Here is a 25,866-nt window from a genome sequence, read left to right as displayed (position 1 = left end):
CCAGACGGCAAGCTCTATGAAGAGTCTTGGTGGTTCCAAACATCATCCATTTAAGAATGATGGAGGCCACTGTGTTCTTGGGAACCTTCAATGCTGCAGACATTTTTTAGTACCCTTCCCCAGATCTGTGCATCAACGCAATCCTGTCTCGGAGCTCTACGGAGAATTCCTTTGACCTCATGGCTTGGTTTTTGCTCTGACATGCACTGTCAACTGTGGGACCTTATATATACAGGTTTGTGCCTTTTCAAATCATGACCAATCAATTGAATGTACCACAGGTGGACTCCAATCAAGTTGTAGAAACATGTCACGGATGGTCAATGGAAACAGGATGCACCTGAGCTCAATTTAAAGTCTCAAAGCAAAGGGTCTGAATACTTACAGTATGTAAATAAGGTATTTCAATTATTATAATTTTTTTATCAATTTGCAAATATTTCTAAAAACCTTTTTCCATAAGGGCACAAGGCGAGACCCAAATGCAGACACATTTATTATAACAAGGCAGGTTGGGGACAGGCGAGAGTTCATATATCAGGTCAGAGTCCAAACTGTATCAGACGATTGGTAGTCTCGAAGTCAGGGCAGACAGTCAGAAACCAGATTTGAGTCCAAAAACAGTACAAGGGGATAGGCGGGCTTGAAGGGAATAGGCGGGCCCTCCCTTTCAAAACTTAAAAATTATCATGATCCATTAGGTAATTTATAATTTTCAATGATTAGTGATGTTTTGAGATAGGTCGGTATTAAAATAGATGCAGTTGAAGTTGGAAGTTTATATACACCTTAGCCAAATACATTTCAACTCAGTTTTTCACAATTCCTGACATTTAATCCTCGTAAAAATTCCCAGTCTTAGGTCAGTTAGGATCACCACTTTATTTTAAGAATGTGAAATGTCAGAATAATTTGTATTTTTATTTTACTAGGCAAGTCAGTTAAGAACAAATTCTTATTTTCAATGAAGGCCTAGGAACAGTGGGTTAACTGCCTGTTCAGGGGCAGAACGACAGATTTGTACCTTGTCAGCTCGGGGGTTTGAACTTGCAACCTTCCGGTTACTAGTCCAACACTCTAACCACTAGCCTTTCACAAGCTTCCCACAATAAGTTGGGTGAATTTTGGCCCATCCCTCCTGACAGAGCTGGTGTAACTGAGTCAGGTTTGTAGGCCTCTTTGCTCGCACACGCTTTTTCAGTTCTGCCCACAAATGTTCCATAGGATTGAGGTCAGGACTTTGTAATGGCCACTCCAATACCTTGACTTGGTTGTCCTTAAGCCATTTTGCCACAACTTTGGAAGTATGCTTGGGGTCATTGTCCATTTGGAAGACCCATTTGCGACCAAGCTTTAACTTGTCTTGAGATGTTGCTTCAATATATCCACATAATTTTCCTGCCTCATAATGCCATCTATTTTGTGAAGTGCACCAGTCCCTCCTGCAGCAAAGCACCCCCACATGGTGTTCTTCAGCTTGCAAGCTGCCCCCTTTTTCCTCCAAACATAACGATGGTTATTATGGCCAAACAGTTCTATTTTTGTTTCATCAGACCAGAGGACATTTTTCCAAAAAGTGCGATCTTTGTCCCCATGTGCAGTTACAAACCGTAGTCTTTTTTATGGCAGTTTTGTAGCAGTGGCTTCTTCCTTGCTGAGCGACCTTTCAGGTTATGTCGATATAGGACTCGTTTTACTGTAGATATAGATACTTTTATACCCGTTTCCTCCAGCATCTTCACAAGGTCCTTTGCTGTTGTTCTGGGATTTATTTGCACTTTTCGCACCAATGTACGCTCATCTCTATGAGACAGAACGCGTCTCGTTCCTGAGCGGTATGACGGCTGCGTGATCCCATGGTGTTTATACTTGCGTACTATTGTTTGTACAGATGAACGTTGTACCTTCAGGCATTTGGAAATTGCTCTCAAGGATGAACCAGATTGTGGAGGTCTACAATATTTGATTTTCCCATGATGTCAAGCAAAGAGGCACTGAGTTTGAAGGTAGGCCTTGAAATACATCCACAGGTACACCTCCAATTGACTCAAATGATGTCAATTAGTCTATCAGAAGCTTCTAAAGCCATGACATCATTTTCTGGAATTTTCCAAGCTGTTTAAAGGCACAGTCAACTTAGTGTATGTAAACTTCTGACCCACTGGAATTGTGATACAGTGAATTATAAGTTAAATAATCTGTCTGGTAATAACTGTTGGAAAAATTACTTGTAGATGTCCTAACCGACTTGCCAAAACTATAGTTAGTTAACAAGAAATTTGTGGAGTGGTTGAAAAACGAGTTTTTATGAGTCCAACCTAAGTGTCTGTAAACTTCCGACTTCAACTGTATACACCGGGGATAGTAAGCAACACCTGGAGGGGGTGGAAACAATCACAAGGACAGGTGAACCAGATCAGGGTGTGACATTTTTGCTTTGTCATTATGGGGTATTGTGTGTAGATTGCAGAGGATTTTATTTTATTTAATCCACTTTAAAATAAGGATATCACGATATCACAATCACGATTTATGACATTGTTTGGATGGCCGACCATCTGTGGGCTACCACAGGGATCAAACACACCTTATCTGTGGCTATCTCGATGAAGAGTGTTTTCTCACAGAAGTCCTAGGGTCACTGAAGCCAGGAGAGGTGATGACTGATGAAACTTGAATCAACTAAATTAATGTTACTGGTTTGATTTAATTGTCATGTTTGGATTGTTACAAGAGTTCATGAAGAGCTATGAATTTTGATATGTTTCATTGTACTCTAAGTGCTATGGATTTATTGTTACAGAGAATCTGTTATTCTGTTTGTCGGACGGCGCATAGTTCAAAGAGGAGCAATACAGGGGTGTGCTCTTATTATACAGTGTTAAGGTGTGGTGATTTGATTTGAGTTTTTGATTTGATTATATTAGAGAATGTGTGTTGTTTTCATGCCTTTGTTTTTGTGTTTTTGGGCCATGCAAAGTTATGTTAATTAGACGATTGGAGATACAAGGAGTTTGCGTTTAAACGTCGATCATGCAGTCATTGGTAAACCGATCTCCTGATCTCCATGCAAATTTTCTATGCTGTTAAGAGTTAGGATATTCTGTATTATTTTTATTGTGAAGATTTCAGGTATGTACCATTTGGTAATTGTATTCTTATTGAGTAACTGCAATAAATCGGATTACTTCACAGTAATATATATTTTATTTGGTGAAATGTTTAATGTTAAATGTTATTCACAAAGCAATTCAGTCCCTTGACTTTTTCCACATTTTGTTATGTTACAGCCTTATTCCAAAATGTATTAAATACATTTTCACCTAATCAATCTAAACAACAACCTATAATGACAATGCAAAAACAGGTTTTTAGACATTTTTGCTAATTTATAAAAAATATAACTTAAATATAACATTTACATAAGTACCCTTTACTCAGTACTTTGTTGAAGCACCTTTAGCAGTGATTACAGCATCGAGTCCTCTCAGGTATGATGCTACAAGCTTGGCACACCTCTATTTGGGGAGTTTCTCCCATTCTTCTCTGCAGATCCTTTCAAGCTCTGTCAAGTTGGATGGGGAGCGTTGCTGCAAAGCTATTTTCAGGTCTCTAGGGAGATGTTTGATAGGGTTCAAATCCGTGCTCTAGCTGGGCCACTCAAGCACATTCAGAGACTTGTCCCAAAGCCACTCCTGCGTTGTCTGCATGCTTAGGGTTGTTGTCCTATTGGAAGGTGAACCTTCACCCCAGTCTGAGGTCCTGAATGTTCTGGAACAGGTTTTCATCAAGGATCTCTCAGTACTTTGCTCCGTTCATCTTTCCCTCGATCCTGACTAGTTTCCCAATCCCTGCCGCTGAAAAACATCCCCACAGCATGATGCTGCCACCACCATCCTTCACTGTAGGGATGGTGCCAAGTTTCCACCAGGCGTGACGCTTAGCATTCAGGTCACAGAGTTCAATCTTGCTTTCATCAGACCAGAGAATCTTGTTTCTCATGGCCTGTGAGTCTTTAGGTGCCTTTTGTCAAACTCCAAGCGGGCTGTCATGTGCCTTTTACTGAGGAGTGGCTTCCGTCTGGCCACTACCATAAAGGCCTGATTGGTGGAGTGCTACAGAGATGGTTGTCCTTCTGGAAGGTTCTCCCATCTCCATAGAGGAACTCTAGAACTTTTTGGGCCAGACGGCAAGCTCTATGAAGAGTCTTGGTGGTTCCAAACATCATCCATTTAAGAATGATGGAGGCCACTGTGTTCTTGGGAACCTTCAATGCTGCAGACATTTTTTAGTACCCTTCCCCAGATCTGTGCATCAACGCAATCCTGTCTCGGAGCTCTACGGAGAATTCCTTTGACCTCATGGCTTGGTTTTTGCTCTGACATGCACTGTCAACTGTGGGACCTTATATATACAGGTTTGTGCCTTTTCAAATCATGACCAATCAATTGAATGTACCACAGGTGGACTCCAATCAAGTTGTAGAAACATGTCACGGATGGTCAATGGAAACAGGATGCACCTGAGCTCAATTTAAAGTCTCAAAGCAAAGGGTCTGAATACTTACAGTATGTAAATAAGGTATTTCAATTATTATAATTTTTTTATCAATTTGCAAATATTTCTAAAAACCTTTTTCCATAAGGGCACAAGGCGAGACCCAAATGCAGACACATTTATTATAACAAGGCAGGTTGGGGACAGGCGAGAGTTCATATATCAGGTCAGAGTCCAAACTGTATCAGACGATTGGTAGTCTCGAAGTCAGGGCAGACAGTCAGAAACCAGATTTGAGTCCAAAAACAGTACAAGGGGATAGGCGGGCTTGAAGGGAATAGGCGGGCCCTCCCTTTCAAAACTTAAAAATTATCATGATCCATTAGGTAATTTATAATTTTCAATGATTAGTGATGTTTTGAGATAGGTCGGTATTAAAATAGATGCAGTTGAAGTTGGAAGTTTATATACACCTTAGCCAAATACATTTCAACTCAGTTTTTCACAATTCCTGACATTTAATCCTCGTAAAAATTCCCAGTCTTAGGTCAGTTAGGATCACCACTTTATTTTAAGAATGTGAAATGTCAGAATAATTTGTATTTTTATTTTACTAGGCAAGTCAGTTAAGAACAAATTCTTATTTTCAATGAAGGCCTAGGAACAGTGGGTTAACTGCCTGTTCAGGGGCAGAACGACAGATTTGTACCTTGTCAGCTCGGGGGTTTGAACTTGCAACCTTCCGGTTACTAGTCCAACACTCTAACCACTAGCCTTTCACAAGCTTCCCACAATAAGTTGGGTGAATTTTGGCCCATCCCTCCTGACAGAGCTGGTGTAACTGAGTCAGGTTTGTAGGCCTCTTTGCTCGCACACGCTTTTTCAGTTCTGCCCACAAATGTTCCATAGGATTGAGGTCAGGACTTTGTAATGGCCACTCCAATACCTTGACTTGGTTGTCCTTAAGCCATTTTGCCACAACTTTGGAAGTATGCTTGGGGTCATTGTCCATTTGGAAGACCCATTTGCGACCAAGCTTTAACTTGTCTTGAGATGTTGCTTCAATATATCCACATAATTTTCCTGCCTCATAATGCCATCTATTTTGTGAAGTGCACCAGTCCCTCCTGCAGCAAAGCACCCCCACATGGTGTTCTTCAGCTTGCAAGCTGCCCCCTTTTTCCTCCAAACATAACGATGGTTATTATGGCCAAACAGTTCTATTTTTGTTTCATCAGACCAGAGGACATTTTTCCAAAAAGTGCGATCTTTGTCCCCATGTGCAGTTACAAACCGTAGTCTTTTTTATGGCAGTTTTGTAGCAGTGGCTTCTTCCTTGCTGAGCGACCTTTCAGGTTATGTCGATATAGGACTCGTTTTACTGTAGATATAGATACTTTTATACCCGTTTCCTCCAGCATCTTCACAAGGTCCTTTGCTGTTGTTCTGGGATTTATTTGCACTTTTCGCACCAATGTACGCTCATCTCTATGAGACAGAACGCGTCTCGTTCCTGAGCGGTATGACGGCTGCGTGATCCCATGGTGTTTATACTTGCGTACTATTGTTTGTACAGATGAACGTTGTACCTTCAGGCATTTGGAAATTGCTCTCAAGGATGAACCAGATTGTGGAGGTCTACAATATTTGATTTTCCCATGATGTCAAGCAAAGAGGCACTGAGTTTGAAGGTAGGCCTTGAAATACATCCACAGGTACACCTCCAATTGACTCAAATGATGTCAATTAGTCTATCAGAAGCTTCTAAAGCCATGACATCATTTTCTGGAATTTTCCAAGCTGTTTAAAGGCACAGTCAACTTAGTGTATGTAAACTTCTGACCCACTGGAATTGTGATACAGTGAATTATAAGTTAAATAATCTGTCTGGTAATAACTGTTGGAAAAATTACTTGTAGATGTCCTAACCGACTTGCCAAAACTATAGTTAGTTAACAAGAAATTTGTGGAGTGGTTGAAAAACGAGTTTTTATGAGTCCAACCTAAGTGTCTGTAAACTTCCGACTTCAACTGTATACACCGGGGATAGTAAGCAACACCTGGAGGGGGTGGAAACAATCACAAGGACAGGTGAACCAGATCAGGGTGTGACATTTTTGCTTTGTCATTATGGGGTATTGTGTGTAGATTGCAGAGGATTTTATTTTATTTAATCCACTTTAAAATAAGGATGTAACTTAAGAAAATGTTGAAAAAGTCAAGTGGTCTGAATACTTTCCAAAAGGCACATAGGATATATGCTTGGTATCTAGCTGTGCATCTCTGAGGTTAACTGAATAATTGAATGCTAAGACATTGATTGCAAAATATTAACTCCTTGTTCCTCAGCCTCTTAATAATTGCATAACGGTAAACCTAGACACGTGCATTTTATAGTATTCCGAGTGGTGACGCAAGGCTGGCTATATTCCCTCTGGATACCATTCTGGGCCAATAGCATTCACATGATAATGGAGTCAGATTGACTAATGTAGTTTATTATTATTATATTCAAAATAATGTTTGGATAATTTCAATCCACCTACATAATAGTGACTCATCCAATTGATGGGGATTTTCTGTATTACATTACAATGTCGTCATCATCAGCTCTTTCTCTCTGTTCTTCACGTTTATTTTAGAGCACAGAGGTTGGTGACTCTTCACAAAGGGTTAACATAGGAGGATGATATTAAGGAGGATTTGTTTAGAAGTAACATGATTGACAGGCCTGGTAAGTGGCCAGGGTGACAATATTATCTCTGTTTATTCTTGGCGAGGTATCAAATCAAGTTTATTGGTGGCATACAGTACACAGTTTAGCAGATGTTATCGCGGTGCAGCGAAATGCTTGTGTTACTAGCTCCTAGTGCAGTAAAATGTCAAACAAGTACACAAGTAATAAATAATAGAGAATATCAGAAAGAATCCAGTTAAAACCCCAAATAACACTGTATCAGTAATCCAAATGCAATCTATGCATACAGAGCCTTCAGAAAGTATTCATACCCCTTGACTTATTCCACATTTTGTTGTGTTACAGCCTGAATTCAAAATTGATTAAATGAATCTACACACAATACCCCATAATGACAAAGTGAAAACATGTTTTTAGAATGTTTTGCTATTTTATTTTTGATTGAACATTAAATACAGAAATACTGTATCTCATTTCCATAAGTATTCACACCCCTGAGTCAATACTTTGTAGAAGCATCTTTGGCAGCGATTACAGCTGTGAGTCTTTCTGCGTAAGTCTCAAAGAGGTTTCCACATTACTCTCATTCTCATTACTCTCACTCACTCTCATTCTTCAAGCTCTGTGAAATTGGTTGTTAATCATTTATAGACAACCATTTTAAGGTCTTGCCATAGATTTTCCAGTAGATTTAAGTCAAAACTGTAACTCGCCACTCATAAACATTCACTGCCTTCTTGGTAAGCAACTCCAGTGTAAATTTGACATTGTGTTTTAGGTTATTGTCCTGCTGAAAGGTGAATTCTCTTCCAGTGTCTGGTGGAAAGTGGACAGCCAGGTCTTCCTGTAGGATTTTGCCTGTGCTAAGCTCCATTCCGCTCCTTTTTTTATCCTGAAAAACTCCCAGCCCTTAATGATTACTAGCATACCCATAACATGATGCAGCCACCACTATGTTTGAAAGTATGGAGAGGGGTACTTAGCAATGTATTGTATTGTATTTGCCCTAAACATAACACTTTGTATTCAGGAAAAAAATAGTTAATTGCTTTGTCACACACACATCACAAGTATTACTTCAATGATGTTGATCCATCCCCAGGTTTCGCCTATCAAAACCATTCAACTCCGTAACTGTTTTAAAAATTACCATTGGCCTCATGGTGAAATTCCTGAGCAGTTTCCTTCCTCTTTGGCAACTGAGTTAGGAAGGGCACCTGTATATTTGTAGTGACTGGGTGTATTGAGGTAGTTGTTAAAAAAATCATGTGAAACACATTTATTGCACACAGAGTGAGTCCATGCAACATATTGTGTGGCTTGTTAAGCACATTTTTACTCCTGAACTTGTTTAGGCTTGCCATAACAAAGGGGTTGAATAGTTATTGACTCAATACATTTTTATTTGTTAATCATTTGTAATTGTCACGCCCTGACCTTAGATATCTCTGTTTTTCTATATATTTTGGTTAGGTCAGGGTGTGACTAGAGTGGGTACTCTAGTTTTTGTATGTCTAGGGGTTTTGTATGTCTAGGAGTTTTGTATGTCTATGTTGGCCTGATATGGATCCCAATCAGAGACAGCTGTTAATCGATCATATTTAGGTAGCCCTTTTCCTAATTTGTGTTGTGGGATCTTGTCTATGTGTAGTTGCCTTAGTGCACACCAGTAGCTTCACGTTTCGTTTGGTTGTTTGTTGTTTTGTTAGGTGAGTTTAAGTTCATTAAAATTATGTGGAACTATGCTCACGCTGCGCCTTGGTCTCATCATTATGACGAACGTGACAGAAGATCCCACCACCAACGGACCAAGCAGCGTGTTCAAGAGAAGCAGGGATCCTGAGAAAAGTGAGTGGAGGACATCCTGGACCTTTAAGGAGGTAATGGCAGGGGATAAGACCCTGCCATGGAAGCAGGCGGAAGCAGCAAAAGAGGAACGGCGACGATACGAGGGGACACGGAAGCCCAAGAGGCAGCAGGCACACAGGGAGATGGGCGGAGGTAGGGTTTAGACCTGGGGTATTGTGTGTAGGCCAGTAACCAACATAAAAAAATGTAATCCATTTTAAATTCAGGCTGTAATGCAACACAATTATGAAAAAGTCAAATGGTGTGAATACTTTCTGAAGGCACTGTATATACACCAACAGATATAGTAAGAACGATATGTACAGCAGTATGTGGACACATGCCCGTCGACCATCTCATTCCAAAATCAGCCTCCACTCCACAGCTATAACAGCCTCCACTCTTCTGGGAAGGCTTTCCACTAGATGTTGTAACATTGCTACGGGGACTTGGTTCCATTCATCCACAAAAGCATTAGTGAGGTCGGGTACAGATGTGGGGCGATTAGGCCTGGCTCGCAATCAGTGTTCCAATTCATCCCATAGGTGTTTGATGGGGTTGAGGTCAAGGCTCTGTGCAGGCCAGTCAAGTTCTCCCACACCGATCTCGACAAACCATTTCTGTATGGACCTAGCTTTGTGCACGCTGAAACAGGAAAGGGTATTCCCCAAACTGTTGCCACAAAGTTGGAAATACAGAATTGTCTAGAATGTCATTGTATGCTATAGCATTAAGATTTCCCTTCACTGAAACTAAGGGGCCTAGCCTGAACCATGAAAAACAGCCTCCGACCATTATACCTCCTCCACCAAACTTTACCGTTGGCTCTATCCATTGGGCAGGTAGCGTTCCCCTGGCATCCACCACATCCAGATTTGTCAACTGCCAGATGGTGAAGAGTGATTCATGACTCCAGAATTGTGAGCTTTAAACCACTCCAGCTGACTCTTGGCATTGTGCATGGTGATCTTAGGCTTGTGTGTGGCTGCTCGGCCATGGAAACCAATTTCATGAAGCTTACGACAAACAGTTCTTGTGTTGAAGTTGCTCCCAGGGGCAGTTTGTAATTCAGGAGTGAACTGAGGGCAGATTATTTTTTACGCGCTACACTCTTCAACACTCAGCGGTCCCGTTCTATGAGCTTGTGTGGCCTACCACTTCACAGTTGAGCCGTTGTTAATATACTTGTCCTCTTCCTCAGTTGTGCACTGGGGCCTCCCACTCCTCTTTCTATTCTGGTTAGAGACCGTTTGCACTGTTCTGTGAAGGGAGTAGTTCACAGCGTTGTACGAGTTCTTCAGTTTCTTGCCTATTTCTCGCATGAAATACCCTTCATTTCGCAGAACAAGGATAGACTGATGAGTTTCAGAAGAAAGTTCTTTGTTTCTGGCCATTTTGAGCCTGTAATCAAACCCACAAATGCTGATGCTCCAGATACTCAACTAGTCTAAAGAAGGCCAGGTTTATTGCTTCTTTAATTAGCACAGTAAGCCTATGTAGATATTCCATTAATAATCAGCCGTTTCAAGCTACAATAGTCATTTACAACATTAGCAATGTCTACACTGTATTTCGGATCAATTTGATGTTATTTTAATGGACAAAAATGTGCTTTTCTTTCAAAGACAAGGACATTTCTAAGTGACCCCAAACTTTTGAACAGTAGTGTAGTACCAGTCAAAAATGTAGACACACCTAGTAATTCCAGGGTTTTTCATTATTTTTTACTATTTTCACATTGTAGAATAATAGTGAAGACATCAAAACTATGAAAAACACATATGGAATCATGTAATAACCAAAAAATTTATAAACAAATTTAAACATATTTTATATGTGAGATTCTTCAAAGTAAACACCCTTTGCCTTGATGACAGCTTTGCACACTCTTGGCATTCGCTCAACCAGCTTCACCTGGAATGCTTTTCCAGCAGTTCTTGAAGGAGTTCCCACACATTCTGAGCACTTGTTGGCTGCTTTTCCTTCACTCTGCGGTCTAATTCATCCCAAACCATCTCGTCTTGTGTGTGTGTTTTAGCTCGTGTGTGTGTTTTATGTGAGTGAGTTTATCTTTGTCTCTTACTACAAGAGTTGGAGAATAGTAGGGAATCCATCCTGAAGGTAATCTTTCTTTGTCTTTCTGTTAATGCCCTTTCTGTGCTCTCACTAATGAGCTGCGGCCATGAAGGTGTAAATCACATGACATGGCTGGATGCAATGTGCTTCTCTGAGCCAGGGCTCAGTAGGGTCCCTGTCCAAATGACATTTAGATGCCTGGTAATTAACCCTGCTGCCTTTCTTTGTGTTTGTCTGTGTGTGTGTGTGTGTGTGTGTGTGTGTGTGTGTGTGTGTGTGTGTGTGTGTGTGTGTGTGTGTGTTTGTGTGTGTGTGTGTGTGATATCACAGAATTGTGTGTGTGTGCGTTTGTGTGTTTTTTGTGTGTGTGTGTCTGAGTCTCAGAACTCTGTGTGATATCACATAATTGTGTGTGTGTGTGTGTGTTTGTGTGTGTGTGAGTGTGTGTGTGTTTGAGTCTCAGAACTCTGTGTGATATCACATAATTGTGTGTGTGTGTGTGTGTGTGTGTGTGTGTGTGTGTGTGTGTGTGTGTGTGTGTGTGTGTGTGTGTGTGTGTGTGTGTGTGTGTGTGTGTGTGTGTGTGTGTGTGTGTGTGTGTGTGCATTAGTGCCTGAGCAATGGAGCAAGCGGAGCAGCTGATGTTTTGAGATAGGTCTGTATTAAAATAGATACAGTTGAAGTTGAAAGTTTTATATACACATTAACCAAATACATTTAAACTCACAATTCCTGACTTTTAATCCCAGTAAAACGTCCCTGTCTTAGGTCAGTTAGGATCACCAGTTTATTTTAAGAATGTGAAATGTCAGAATAATAGTATAGAGAATTCTTTCTTTCTTTCATCACATTCCCAGTCAAGGCTTTCTGATGGCCACTCCAACACCTTGACTTTGTTGTCCTTAAGCCATTTTGCCACAACTTTGGAAGTATGTTTGGGGTCATTGTCCATTTGGAAGACCCATTTGTGACCAAGCTTTGACTTCCTGACTGATGTCTTGAGATGTTGCTTCAATATATCCACATAATTTTTCTTCTCATGATGCTATCTATTTTGTGAAGTGCACCAGTACCTCCTGCAGCAAAGCACCCCCACAACATGATACTGCCACCCCCGTGCTTCACAGTTGGGATGGTGTTCTTCAGCTTGCAAGCCTCCCCCTTTTTCCTCCAAACATAACAATGGTCATTATGGCCAAACAGTTCTAATTTTGTTTCATCAGACCAGAGGACATTTCTCCAAAAAGTACGATCTTTGTCCCCATGTGCAGTTGCAAACTGTAGTCTGGCTTTTTTATGGTGGTTTGGAATAGTGGCTTCTTCCTTGCTGAGCGGCCTTTCAGGTTTTGTTGATATAGGACTTGTTTTACTGTGGATGTAGATACTTGTGTACCTGTTTCCTCCAGCATCTTCACAAGATCCTTTGTTGTTGTTCTGGGATTGATTTGCACTTTTCGCACCAAAGTACGTTTATCTCTAGGAGACAGAATGCGTCTCCTTCCTGAGTGGTATGACGAATGCTTGGTCCCATGGTGTTTATACTTGCGTACTATTGTTTGTACAGATGAACATGGTACCTGAAGGCATTTGGAAATTGCTCCCAAGGATGAACCAGACTCGTGGAGGTCTACAATTTTTGTCTGAGGTATTGGATGATTTCTTTAGATTTTCCCATGATGTCAAGCAAAGAGGCACTGAGTTTTAAGGTAGGCCTTGAAATATGCACAGGTACACCTCCAATTGATTCAAATTATGTCAATTAGCCTATCAGAAGATGTCATTTTCTGGAATTTTCCAGGCTGTTTAAAGGCACAGTCAACTTAGTGTATGTAAACTTCTGACCCACTGGAATTGTGATGCAGTGAATTATAAGTGAAATAATCTGTCTGTAAACAATTGTTGGAAAAATGAGTTATGTCATACATAAAGTAGATGTCCTCACCGACTTGCCAAAACTATAGTTTGTTAACAAGAATTTTGTGGAGTGGTTAATGACTCCAACCTACAGTGGGGCAAAAAAGTATTTAGTCAGACACCAATTGTGCAAGTTCTCCCACTTAAAAAGATGAGAGAGGCCTGTAATTTTCATCATAGGTACACTTCAACTATGACAGACAAAATGAGAAAAAAAAATACAGAAAATCACATTGTAGGATTTTTAATGAATTTATTTGCAAATTATGGTGGAAAATAAGTATTTGGTCACCTAAAAACAAGCAAGATTTCTGGCTCTCACAGACCTGTAACTTCTTCTTTAAGAGGCTCCTCTGTCCTCCACTCGTTACCTGTATTAATGGCACCTGTTTGAACTTGTTATCAGTATAAAAGACACCTGTCCACAACCTCAAACAGTCACACTCCAAACTCCACTATGGCCAAGACAAAAGAGCTGTCAAAGGACACCAGAAACAAAATTGTAGACCTGCACCAGGCTGGGAAGACTGCATCTGCAATAGGCAAGCAGCTTGGTTTGAAGAAATCAACTGTGGGAGCAATTATTAGGAAATGGAAGACATACAAGACCACTGATAATCTCCCTCGATCTGGGGCTCCACGCAAGATCTCACCCCGTGGGGTCAAAATGATCACAAGAACGTTGAGCAAAAATCCCAGAACCACACGGAGGGACCTAGTGAATGACCTGCAGAGAGCTGGGACCAAAGTAAAAAAGCCTACCATCAGTAACACACTACGCCGCCAGGGACTCAAATCCTGCAGTGCCAGACGTGTCCCCCTGCTTAAGCCAGTACATGTCCAGGCCCGTCTGAAGTTTGCTAGAGAGCATTTGGGTGATCCAGAAGAAGATTGGGAGAATGTCATATGGTCAGATGAAACCAAAATATAACTTTTTGGTAAAAACTCAACTCGTCGTGTTTGGAGGACAAAGAATGCTGAGTTGCATCCAAAGAATACCATACCTACTGTGAAGCATGGGGGTGGAAACATCATGCTTTGGGGCTGTTTTTCTGCAAAGGGACCAGGACGACTGATCCGTGTAAAGGAAAGAATGAATGGGGCCATGTATTGTGAGATTTTTAGTGAAAACCTCCTTCCATCAGCAAGGGCATTGAAGATGAAACGTGGCTGGGTCTTTCAGCATGAAGGAGTGGCTTCGTAAGAAGCATTTCAAGGTCCTAGAGTGGCCTAGCCAGTCTCCAGATCTCAACCCCATAGAAAATCTTTGGAGGGAAATGAAAGTCCGTGTTACCCAGCAACAGCCCCAAAACATCACTGCTCTAGAGGAGATCTGCATGGAGGAATGGGCCCAAATACCAGCAACAGTGTGTGAAAACCTTGTGAAGACTTACAGAAAACGTTTGACCTCTGTCATTGCCAACAAAGGGTATATAACAAAGTATTGAGATAAACTTTTGTTATTGACCAAATACATATTTTCCACCATAATTTGCAAATAAATTCATTAAAAATTCTACAATGTGATTTTCTGGATTTTCTTTTCTCATTTTGTCTGTCATAGTTGAAGTGTACCTATGATGAAAATTACAGGCCTCTCTCATCTTTTTAAGTGGGAGAACTTGCACAATTGGCGGCTGACTAAATACTTTTTTGCCCCACTGTAAGTGTATGTAAACTTCCGACTTCAACTGTATGTTGCAATAAAAATAGTTTGACTTCTTAGTGAGTGTATTTTGAGCAGATTGGTTGGGAGTGCTGTGTTCACAGTCTGTGCTGAGCTGCTATTGCCTGGGCTCATGTTCATTTTAAGTCAGGGCTGTTCCCCAATATAGATACGACTAAATATCTCTGTGTTCTCCAGTCCTGAACATCAAGCCTCACCAGGCCTCTGTCTCTGTGGCCATGTTCTGAGGGATGAGTCGTAGGAGTCGATTAAATCTTAATCACGTTGGGCTATTGTTCATTAATTGATCCTGTCAGTGAGGCTGGGGATCATAATGTTTAATGAGGATAGAACCCCATTAATGAGGGTTGAACCCCACTCTCATCATGACAGATGACAGACACTCATTGAGGAGACACGGGATTTATAGATTACTCAATATCTGTCTCTATCAAGCTCTGTACTTAATGTAATCACTAATGATACAGTATGTTGCTGTATGCTTCACACCTAGGCTAAAGTCTATTCATTTATGTGGTAACATCTGTTGGTATGCAGCTGGTGTGTGAGGAGTTGGGTGTGTTCCTTTATCCTGGCAGATAGGGCAGGTCTGGCTGTGCTGATGGATGGAGGGAGATAAGGATAGCTGACAGCCTTGTGTGAGCCACTTGTGTTCCTCATTTATCAGCCAAAACAGGCCTCTGTCTCTGGAACAGGCTCTGGCTGTGTGTGGGGCCGATCCTGTGTGTGTGCGTGTGTCACAGGAGGTTGGTGGTTACCATGTTTTTGATGCTATTTCATTCGCTCCGCTACAGCCATTATTATGAGCTGTCCTCCCCTCAGCAGCCTCCACTGGTGTGTGTGTTATCATTTTCAGACATTCACACTCTCTCTCTCTCTCTTTCTCACTCACACACACACACAGACACATTATCACTTTCAGACACTCACAACCACAACTTGTTCTTTAATGAAACTCCCCTCAATCCATCACGGGAAGATATTCCTCTGTGTGGGCTAGTCTCGCTTGGTAGGGGGCTACTCTCCTGTTCTGAATGGATGGATCCCTGACATGGACCACCTCAGACAGGAGATAATAACTGTAAAAAGGCCCAGTCCAGGAGATAAAAAAGAGAAAAGATGGGTCACTATCTCTATACCCTTTATGTGGATCATTTGAAATGAGGAGGATGGGGAATAGAGGAATTTTTATTTAACTAGGCAAGTCAGTTAAGACAAATTCTTATTTACTATGACAGCCTACGGCCAAACCCGGACAACACTGGGCCAATTGTGCACCGGCCTGTGGAACTCCCAATTACAGCCGGTTGTGATACAGCCTGGAATCGAACCAGGGTATCTGCAGTGATGCCTCTAGCACTGAGATGCAGTGCCTTAGACCACTACGCCACCCGGGAGCCCGAGTGGTGAGGAAAGAGGAGAGAGATGTGCACAGAGTGAGATTGAAACATCCCAAGGAGGGTCAGCTCACTTTTTCTGGTTGCCATGACAACCAGGCAGCCCTGCGCCCCAAAAAACAATGATTAAGGATATACATGAAATACATAGTGTATGTTTCTTCTTCTTCTTAGAAGCGTGCAGGATGTGAGAGCCCTGCTGGAAGTTAAATGTCCTAATTGCATCCCTTTTGTCCGTAGCAGCAAGGTCTGTATAGCGTCGTCCCCATTCCCGTCTGCCCACTCAGACATATTACCAGAACTGTTCCCATCTGTCTGATGTACCCCTATATGTCCTCACTTCAGATCCCTCCCCACATGCACACACTTTCAATCAATTTTTATCACAAAACAACACCACTGACTTTGAGGTCTTTTCATTGCTTTGAATGTTCCCTCTTATCTGGGCTCTTAATAATGTAATCTGAAAATGGTGGCCATCTGAGCAGAGCTTTTCATGCAAGCTTGGCATTTGCAGTCTGTTATTATCAGATCCTGATTCTAAGATATGAGTGATAGTCCACCCATTAACCTGGAACACAGAGAATGTTCTCTTCCCTGTTGGTGAATGGAGGTAGTGCTGGAACCTGTGATCTGCTCACATCAGAACCTATCCAGCCCTTATCCCACAGTACACACTGAGCTTCAGCAAACTGTAATTTAGAGTAGAGGATGGCTGGGTTGGGCTGGCATGCTTTTTCATGCAATGGTATTCCTTAGTGGCGAGTAATGTGGTAAAGTAGGTCAGTGTTTAATTAACTAGTGGTACAGTTGTGCTGTTCTGAGGCTCTACCCCTCGCAGAAAATGGAGTAAGACAAGGGGACACAAAGGAGGGGTACCCTCTTAGAAAAAAAGAGATCCAAAGGGTTCTTCAGCTGTCCCCATAGGAGAACCCTTTTTGGTTCCTGGTAGAACCCTTTTTGGTTTCAGGTAAACCCTTTCGGGTTCCATGTAGAGCCCTCTGTGGAAAGGGTTTTACATGGAACCCAAAAGTGTTCTGCCTGGAACCTAAAAAGGTTCTTCAAAGGGTTCTCCTATGGGGACTGCCAAAGAACCCTTTAAGTTTGGAGATGAGCCTGTGTTCAGTAGAGAGATGGCTCTGCTCTCTATCCTTCCTCCTCTATTCCAGCAGTTCACTCAGCTTTTGTGTGCCTATGCGTGTCTCTCAAAAGCAAACAAGAGACAAAATGACAGTGACAATGGAGAGAAGAGAGAAAGGAGGGGTGACAGAAAGAGCAATGATAAAGGTAGAGAGAAGAGAATGAACAGGGCTGGGATATCAATAGGATAAAGAGGAGGACTGAAATAGAAAGAGAGGGATGGAGGGGGGGGGGGGGGATGTGCTTCTGCAGCCAGTTGTCATTTCAATTCAAAGGACCGGATTCAAAATATGTTATCTTTAACCCCTCTTAAGGATCGGCCCTTTTTTTAAATTTTCGCCTAAAATGACATACCCAAATCTAACTGCCTGTAGCTCAGGCCCTGAAGCAAGGATATGCATATTATTGGTACCATTTGAAAGGAAACACTTTTGAAGTTTGTGGAAATGTGAAATGAATGTAGTAGAATATAACACATTAGATCTGGTAAAATATAATGCAAAGAAAACCTTCCATCATCTTTGAAATGCAAGAGAAAGGCCATAATGTATTATTCCAGCCCAGGTACAATTTAGATTTTTGCCAGTAGACAGCAGCAGTGTATGTGAAAAGTTTTTGACTGATCTAATGAACCATTGTATTTCTGTTCAATATGTTGTATCAAGACTGCCCAAATGTTCCTAATTTGTTCATGTTCAAAACTGTCCACTCTCCTCAAACAGTAGCATGGTATTCTTTCACCGTAATATCTACTCTAAATTGGACAGTCCACTAATCCTAAAGAAGTCTCAATAGTTCTGGTCGGTGGCAATAACTATAGCAACTCGTTATTTTTAGGCTTGCGCTGCAGTCATTTTCATACACTGGAGTTTAGAGCCCACACTTTGTCCAATAGCCAAAGTCCAGTTGAACAGCTTCAAGGGCAAACATAGTGGTATGAATATTTAATTTCCTTCCCATTCACATGGTGAGCCAGGGCCCAGCACGGCTCCACAAGCTCCTGTAGTTCTTTAAAGCTGACTGGAGTCCTCCTGGCTGGGACTGGGCTTGGAGTCAGGGGCTAAGGGTGGGGCTGGGTACTAAGTTTGGTACTGAGGCTTAGGTCTGTTTCTAATTCTGTTCCTGGGTCAAGGGCCTCAGTGGATCAAGGGTGGCCCTGTTTCAGTTGGAGTCTGCAGCAGACTCTCTCCCACCTCCAGCTGCCTGTAGCAGCCATCTACAGTTGAAGTCAGAAATGTACATACATCTTAGCCAAATACATACAAACTCAGTTTTTCACAATTCCTGACACGTAATCCTCGTAAAAATTCCCTGTCTTAGGTCAGTTAGGATCACCACTTAATTTTAAGAATGTGAAATGTCAGAATAATAGCAGAGAGGATGATTTATTTCAGCTTTTATTTCTTTCATCACATTCCCAGTGGGTCAGAAGTTTACATACACTCAATTAGTATTTGGTAGCATTGGCTTTACATTGTTTAACTTGGGTCAAACATTTTGTTTGGGTAGCCTTCCACAAGCTTCCCACAATAAGTTGGGTGAATTATGGCCTCCTGACAGAGCTGGTGTAACTGAGTCAGGTTTGTAGGCCTCCTTGCTCGCACTCGCTTTTTCAGTTCTGTCCACACATTTTCTGTAGGAATGAGGTCGGAGCTTTGTGATGGCCACTCCAATACCTTGACTTTGTTGTCCTTAAGCCATTTTGCCACAACTTTGGAGTCATTGTCCATTTGGAAGACCCATTTGCGACCAAGCTTTAACTTCCTGACTGATGTCTTGAGATGTTGCTTCAATATAGCCACATAATTTTCCCACCTTATGATGCCATCTATTTTGTGGCCCTCCTGCAGCAAAGCACCCCAACAACATGATGCTGCCACCCCTGTGCTTCACGGTTGGGATGGTGTTCTTTGGATTGCAAGCCTCCCCCTCTCCAAACATGACGATGGTCATTTTGGCCAAACAGTTCTATTTTTGTTTCATCAGACCAGAGGAGATTTCTCCAAAAAGTACAATCTTTGTCCCCATGTACAATTGCAAACTGTAGTCTGGCTTTTTTATGGTGGTTTTGGAGCAATGGCTTCTTCCTTGCTGAGCGGCCTTTCAGGTTATGTCAATATGGGACTCGTTTTACTGTGGATATAGATACTTTTGTACCTGTTTCCTCCAGCATCTTCACAAGGTCCTTTGCTGTTGTTCTGGGATTGATTTTAACACCAAAGTACGTTCATCTCTATGAGACAGAACGCGTCTCCTTCCTGAGCGGTATGACGGCTGTGTGGTCCCATGGTGTTTATACTTGCGTACTATTGTTTGTACAGATGAACGTGGTACCTTCAGGCGTTTGGGAATTGCTCTCAAGGATGAACCAGACTTGTGGAGGTCTCCAATTTTTTTCTGAGGTCTTGGCTGATTTCTTTTGATTTTCCCATGATGTCAATTAAAGAGGCACTGAGATTGAAGGTAGGACTTGAAATACATCCACAGGTAGACCTCCAATTGACTCAAATTATGTCAATTAGGCTATCAGAAGCTTCTAAAGCCATGACATAATTTTCTGGAATTTTCCAAGCTGTTTAAAAGCACAGTCAACTTAGTGTATGTAAACTTCTGACCCACTGGAATTGTGATACAGTGAATTATAACTGAAATAATCTGTCTGTAAACAATTGTTGGAAAACTTACTTGTGTCATGCACAAAGTAGATGTCCTAACCGACATGCCAAAACTATAGTTTTTCAACAAGAAATGTGTGGAGTGGTTGAAAAACGAGTTTTAATGACTCCAACCTAAGTGTACAGTATGTAAACTTCCGACTTCAACTGTACTTCACTCTAGAGTCATTCTGAGATAAAAGCTATATCGAAAGCTCTGCAAGTGGTTTTCACTTCATTGATCTTACAGCGCGCAAATGCCCAAATCATTGTATAAATTCTTTACCATAATCAATAATGGTTAAGCATTGAGCCCGAAGACTGCAGGGAGATTTTGATAGATTGTGATGCGGATGATGAAGATGATGATGATGATTATTGTTATGACGATCATTATGCTGATTTTGACATTGTTAGTGATGATAATGGTGATAATGATATAATGCTAAAGAGGATGTTTATTGATCACTGTGTGTATATGATAGTCACAAGGAGCCCAGGGTGTAATGACAGTGATCATGGTATGTGTAGTTGCATGGCTAATGGCAGCATGGCTAAGGGCAGCTGTTAACCTGATTGATGTCTCCTCCTTTCCTCTCATCTGCTCCTCTCCTGCCTGCAGATGATGGGAAGCTATCTCTGGACGAGTTCCAGGCGTTCTTCTCCGACGGGACGCTGAATGAGGAAGAACTGGAGAATCTGTTTCACACAATTGACTCTGATAACACCAGGTGAGACAGTGCATCACATCACACTTCAACAGCAGAGCAGAGCTACAGACCGGAACACAATGGGTCTGGACCTCAGTGTGGAGATACCATTGAAGCTATATGAAACTATTGCATTTTTTTTACCGAAGTTATCCTCTAGTTTCGGTCTACTTTTATCCATTGCAGGTCTATCCCAGAACCTCTATTCCCCTCTATTCATGCTAGTAGCCTGTTCACTGACATATAGGGCTGCAAAAGAAGTGTGTGCGTGTGTCTGCATATGTCAGCAAATGGGCGTTGTCACGGTCGTCCTCCTCTTCATCTGAAGAGGAGAGGCGAAAAGGATCTGAGGACCAATACGCGGCATGGTAAGTGTCCATGGTCAATCTTTAATAAAGAAAGTAGTGAACACTGAAAACTATACAAAACCAGTAAACAAAATAACAACCGTGAAGCTAATCATATGGACTGTGCTGAAACAAGCCATCAACATAGACAATCACCCACAAACAAACAGTGCAACCCAGGCTACCTAAGTATGATTCTCAATCAGAGACAACTAATGACACCTGCCTCTGATTGAGAACCATACTAGGCCGAAAACATAGAAATGCCCCAAAACATAGAAAAACAAACATAGACTGCCCACCCAACTCACGCCCTGACCATACTAAATAAATACAAAACAACGGAAATAAAGGTCAGAACGTGACAGGCGTATCCTATAGGAATGTGTGTTTGTGCTGTGAAGTGCTATACAGGCAAGTTGATTTTTTTTGTCATGAGTCTTGTCTTGGGGGCAGAACTGAGCGATTTCCCCTTCGATGAGCCCGCTGCAAAGACACAATTGGCTAAACTAAAATTAGCTTTTTGGTCTTAATTTAAGTTTAGGGTTAAGCATCAGTGTTAGCAGTGTGGTTAAGGTTAGGTTAAATGTTAGGGTTAGGTTTAAAATCAGATTTGATGACTTTGTGACTGTGCCATGTAGTGACCACTCTGCAGAGCTGCCACCAGAACAAGATTAATGACTGAAACTTTAACCTGCACTATACAGTAGGCCAACTCTGCCTGTGTGTATTTTGATCTAGTATGTAAATCATCTGGACTGTTCAAATAAAGTTTGTTACATTGAGGAGGAAATTTCACAAGTCTGAGCTACAATAAATAAAACTGCCGTGTGTATGTGCGTGTGTATGTGCGTGTGTGTTTCTACGTATGTGACCGTGCGTGCGTGTGTGTGTGCGTTTGTGTGTGTGTTTGCCAAAGTATACAATTTATCTATACTCGTAAATATCACATCCACTTTTTGAAGGTCTTTTGATGTGGAACTGGTGTAACCTTCAGCTGACAGGCCTTTGTTGATGACACCTTTAGATTCAAAAAAATAGAAAAGGAGAATGATGAAGAGAGAAATGAAGCATCAGGAAAAGAGATAGAGATTGATGAAAGAATTGCAGAGACTAAGGACAGTCGTCCAGTTCCTGTGTTACCTGTGGTCTCTCCTCTTATCTCCTGCCACTCTTTCTTTTACCCTTGGCTGTCCATGATATCAACCTTGTTATTTTCCGACACTAAATGCTTTCTCTCATTAGAATATCAATTGAAATAACTTTATGCTTCCCCTAAATTTCTCTTTAATCAGGACTTTATCAAACACATCTTTAGATATTATCAGAACATTTCCTTCACCATTACTTTTTTATTTTATTTAACTAGGCAAGACAGTTAAGAACAAATTCTTATTTACAATGACGGCCTAGGAACAGTGGGTTAACTGCCTTGTTCAGGGGCAGAACGATGGATTTTTGACCTTGTCAGCTAGGGGATTCGATCTAGCAACCTGTACGGTTACTGGCCCAACTCTCTAACCACTAGGCTACCTGCCCCCCCATTACTCAACAGTATAACCAGTTGCTGTGGTGGGGTAATTGATTGGCCTGTTTAGAATGTTAAATTACAATGTAAGCTTTTGCTATTTAATGCCAATCTATTTTATCAGCTGACCGGACTACAGCAAGAAAAGATGAACTGTTCACCTTATTCCTGCTCCTCATCAATCTGGTTCCGCCAGATTGTAGTTCGTCATCAGTGATATGAAGCAGTTTCATGCCAAAGAATAAGATTCAAAATTAATAACGATTTAGTGACCTGAAGCTGAATTCATGGGCACAGATATGCTTCTGATTCAAGTTCCGGTCTTGTAACCTGCTGGTCCCTCCTGATGGAGAAGATATAGAGGGTTATACTGTAGATCCATGTTGTGTCGCATGCCAGCCTTTCCTCTGTTTCTTACCCCATTCTCCCACTGCCTCTTCCCGCTCTCTCTCTCTCCCTATGCTGCTCTAACCTGTGGTGTGTTAGTAATGTTGACACTAAGGAACTCTGTGGTAAGTTTTAACAGATGAATCTGTGTGTGTGTGTGTGTGTGTGTGTGTGTGTGTGTGTGTGTGTGTGTGTGTGTGTGTGTGTGTGTGTGTGTGTGTGTGTGTGTGTCTGTGTGTCTGTGTGTGTCTGTGAGCTTTACATGGTGTTTGTTTGTGTCTTTGGATGTATTGGATATGTGAACGTATGACCAGATTGTTAATCTGTGAAGTCAATATGCCATGAATAGTTTTTCATCCCAACCATCCCAGTAGAATATCTGCATTGATTAATCACGTAGCTAGTCCGTTATCCCATAAGTCACATGAAGTGCCTGTGTTTGTGTGTTTGTGCGTGTGTGTGTGTGTGTGTGTGTGTGTGTGTGTGTGTGTGTGTGTGTGTGTGTGTGTGTGTGTGTGTGTGTGTGTGTGTGTGTGTGTGTGTGTGTGTGTGTGTGTGTGTGTGTGTTTGTGCGTGCCTGTGTGTGTGTGTTTCCCCCTCTTACCACTGTCGTCTTCCCTGTCCTTCCAGACTACTTTGCCAAACACATGGGTGACTATGAGGGTGTACTGGCCTCCCTGGAGACTCTCAACCTGTCCATCCTCAGAGCCATGGACTTCACCAAGAAGGTGAGTCTCATCTCGGTACACTACACTACTAGGTGCTATTAGATGTGTGTGTGCTAGTTTGTCCTGTCTGTACTACTGTATGTATTAATAATTTGCATTTGTTTTCAGGGCTGTGCTAGTCATGGAATTTTGAATGATGGTTATTGCTCAGCGAAATGACTGTGGTCACAGTAATAACCGTTGGAATAGCAACAGCAAAAAAAAACATTTTTTTACAATGTAAGACACATGTTCTCCTCCCCTCCTCTCCTGACTGCATGTGTTGCCATATAAATAGATTTCTATGGCAGCCCAGATAACCGAAGACTTGTTTGCAACACAGTTGCATCATGTTGTTAAGAATCCATGTTATCGTAGAAACCAGTGGCGTTCGGGTGTCATTCAAGATGTGGCAGGATCAATATATTTTTTTTCTGAACATGGCCATATTTTATATTACAGCCTATTGGATGACTGGCATTCATATTCCATTCACTCAACTGAATGTAACGTCGATAGGTTTAGGCTACTACATGATACTCACTTTTTCCCTATACCCATCATGAGGTTGCTACAACCGAGGCTATGAATGAAAGTTTACAACATTTGTGCACAGAGTATTTTGAGTAATAAAGATGACCCTACAAAGTGCTGCTGAGGCTACTGTAGAGGTTCATTGCAAAACAGTTTGTTTTAATAAATTATTTGGTGGCGTAAATATATTTAGTATATATTTTTTATCTAAAAAGGATAACTTTTTTAATGTTTCATTATGTACATTTTTAATGAAATTCACCTCCCTTTCTTCCTCTAAGGAGTCTCCACTGGTAGAAACAGACTCAACCGCACGAATGCCAGGCCACCCCATCTTCAGTCAGTCATTCTTTCCACACACCAAAAAATATAAATATTTTATTTTCATGAAGGTCTTCATCCATAAACATTGGTTACACGGTTATGCAGTAATTGTACCAGCCCTAGTGTTCAATGTGGTTTACATTGCAAGGTGGGGACTCAATGCATCCACCACCAGAAACCATTGCATTGGAGCTGAGCCTAGCTTTGCTGAGGATGTTCTTTCTTATAGACAATTCCTAGCAAAAAGGGGCTGAAAGCTCCTCTATCCACCAGTACTCTAATGTAACGCCCATTTGCTGCAGATAGGACTGGGGATTACAGTAGATGTGTGTGATGCGCTAATGTGTTAATGTGGCAGCCACTCAGATAATGTCTCTATAGCCTGTTGTTTCAGAGCTTCACCTCCATATTATGTTTGTGCCTGGCTTCTCATTAGCGTTGCGTCTGGGTTCAACTTGATGATGGTAGAGCATCCTGCAACACATAGCAATCAGCTAGTTACCTCTCCCCATTCTAATCAAATATATTTATAAAGCCCTTTTTACATGGGCAGATGTCACAAAGTGCTTATACAGAAACCCAGCCTAAAAACCCAATCAGAAAGCAATGCAAATGTAGTAGCACGGTCACTAGGAAAAACTCCTTAGAAAGGCAGGAACCTAGGAAGAAACTTTTAAGGGGTGGCCAGTCCTCTTCTTCTGGCTGTGCCGGGTTAAGATCATAAGAGTACATGGCCATTAAGGCCAGATCGTTCTTCAAGGTGTTCAAATGATCATAGATGACCAGCAGGGTCAAATAATAATCACAGTGGTTGTATAGGGTGCAATAGGTCAGAACTTCAGGAGTACATTTCAGTTGGCATTTTATACTCAAGCATTCAGAGGTCAAGACAGCAGGTGCGGTAGAACGAGAGATGGTCAAAAACAGCAGGTCCGGGACAAGGTAGCACGTGAACAGGTCAAGGTTCCATAGCCACAGGTAAAACAGCAGAAACTGGATCAGTAGCACAACCAAGTGGACTGGGAACTGCCAGAAGTCATCAGGCCAGGTAGTCCTGAGGCATGGTCCTAGGGCGAGAGCGCTTAGGTTCACACAGGACACCAGATAAGACAGGAACATTTCACCAGATAGGACAGACTGACCTAAGCCCCCCATCACATAGACTATTGCAGCATAGATACTGGAGGCTGAGACAGAGGGGGGAGGGGGGAGGGGGGGGCACTGTGGCCCTGTCTGACGATATGATGATGTAACCCCACCCACTTTACTAAAGCACAGCCCACACACCATTAGAGGGATATCAACAGACCACCAACTTGCTACCCTGAGACAAGGCTGAGTATAGACTTTAAAGATCTCCTCTAACACATTATCCCGAGCGGGCACAAAACTGGACAGCAAGATCACCGCAGTGACTC

The 25,866-nt window shown here is 41.8% G+C and overlaps 1 protein-coding gene across 1 annotated transcript in view; it reads left to right on the top strand.

Annotated features, from left to right (window-relative positions):
• The window catches only part of LOC139381983 (N-terminal EF-hand calcium-binding protein 2-like), a 139,877-nt gene that overhangs the window by 37,956 nt on the left and 76,055 nt on the right, over positions 1-25,866 (top strand). Inside the window, exons 3-5 of the mRNA XM_071125881.1 lie at positions 20,534-20,642; positions 22,983-23,008; positions 23,514-23,611. Coding sequence (XP_070981982.1) covers positions 20,534-20,642; positions 22,983-23,008; positions 23,514-23,611 — 233 coding nt within the window. The remainder of the gene's footprint in view (positions 1-20,533; positions 20,643-22,982; positions 23,009-23,513; positions 23,612-25,866) is intronic.

Source organism: Oncorhynchus clarkii, chromosome 2 (assembly GCF_045791955.1).
Source record: "Oncorhynchus clarkii lewisi isolate Uvic-CL-2024 chromosome 2, UVic_Ocla_1.0, whole genome shotgun sequence".
NCBI lineage: Eukaryota > Metazoa > Chordata > Actinopteri > Salmoniformes > Salmonidae > Oncorhynchus > Oncorhynchus clarkii.
The sequence above is the reverse complement of the archived record's forward strand: the minus strand, read 5'-3'. Positions and strand labels throughout refer to the sequence as shown.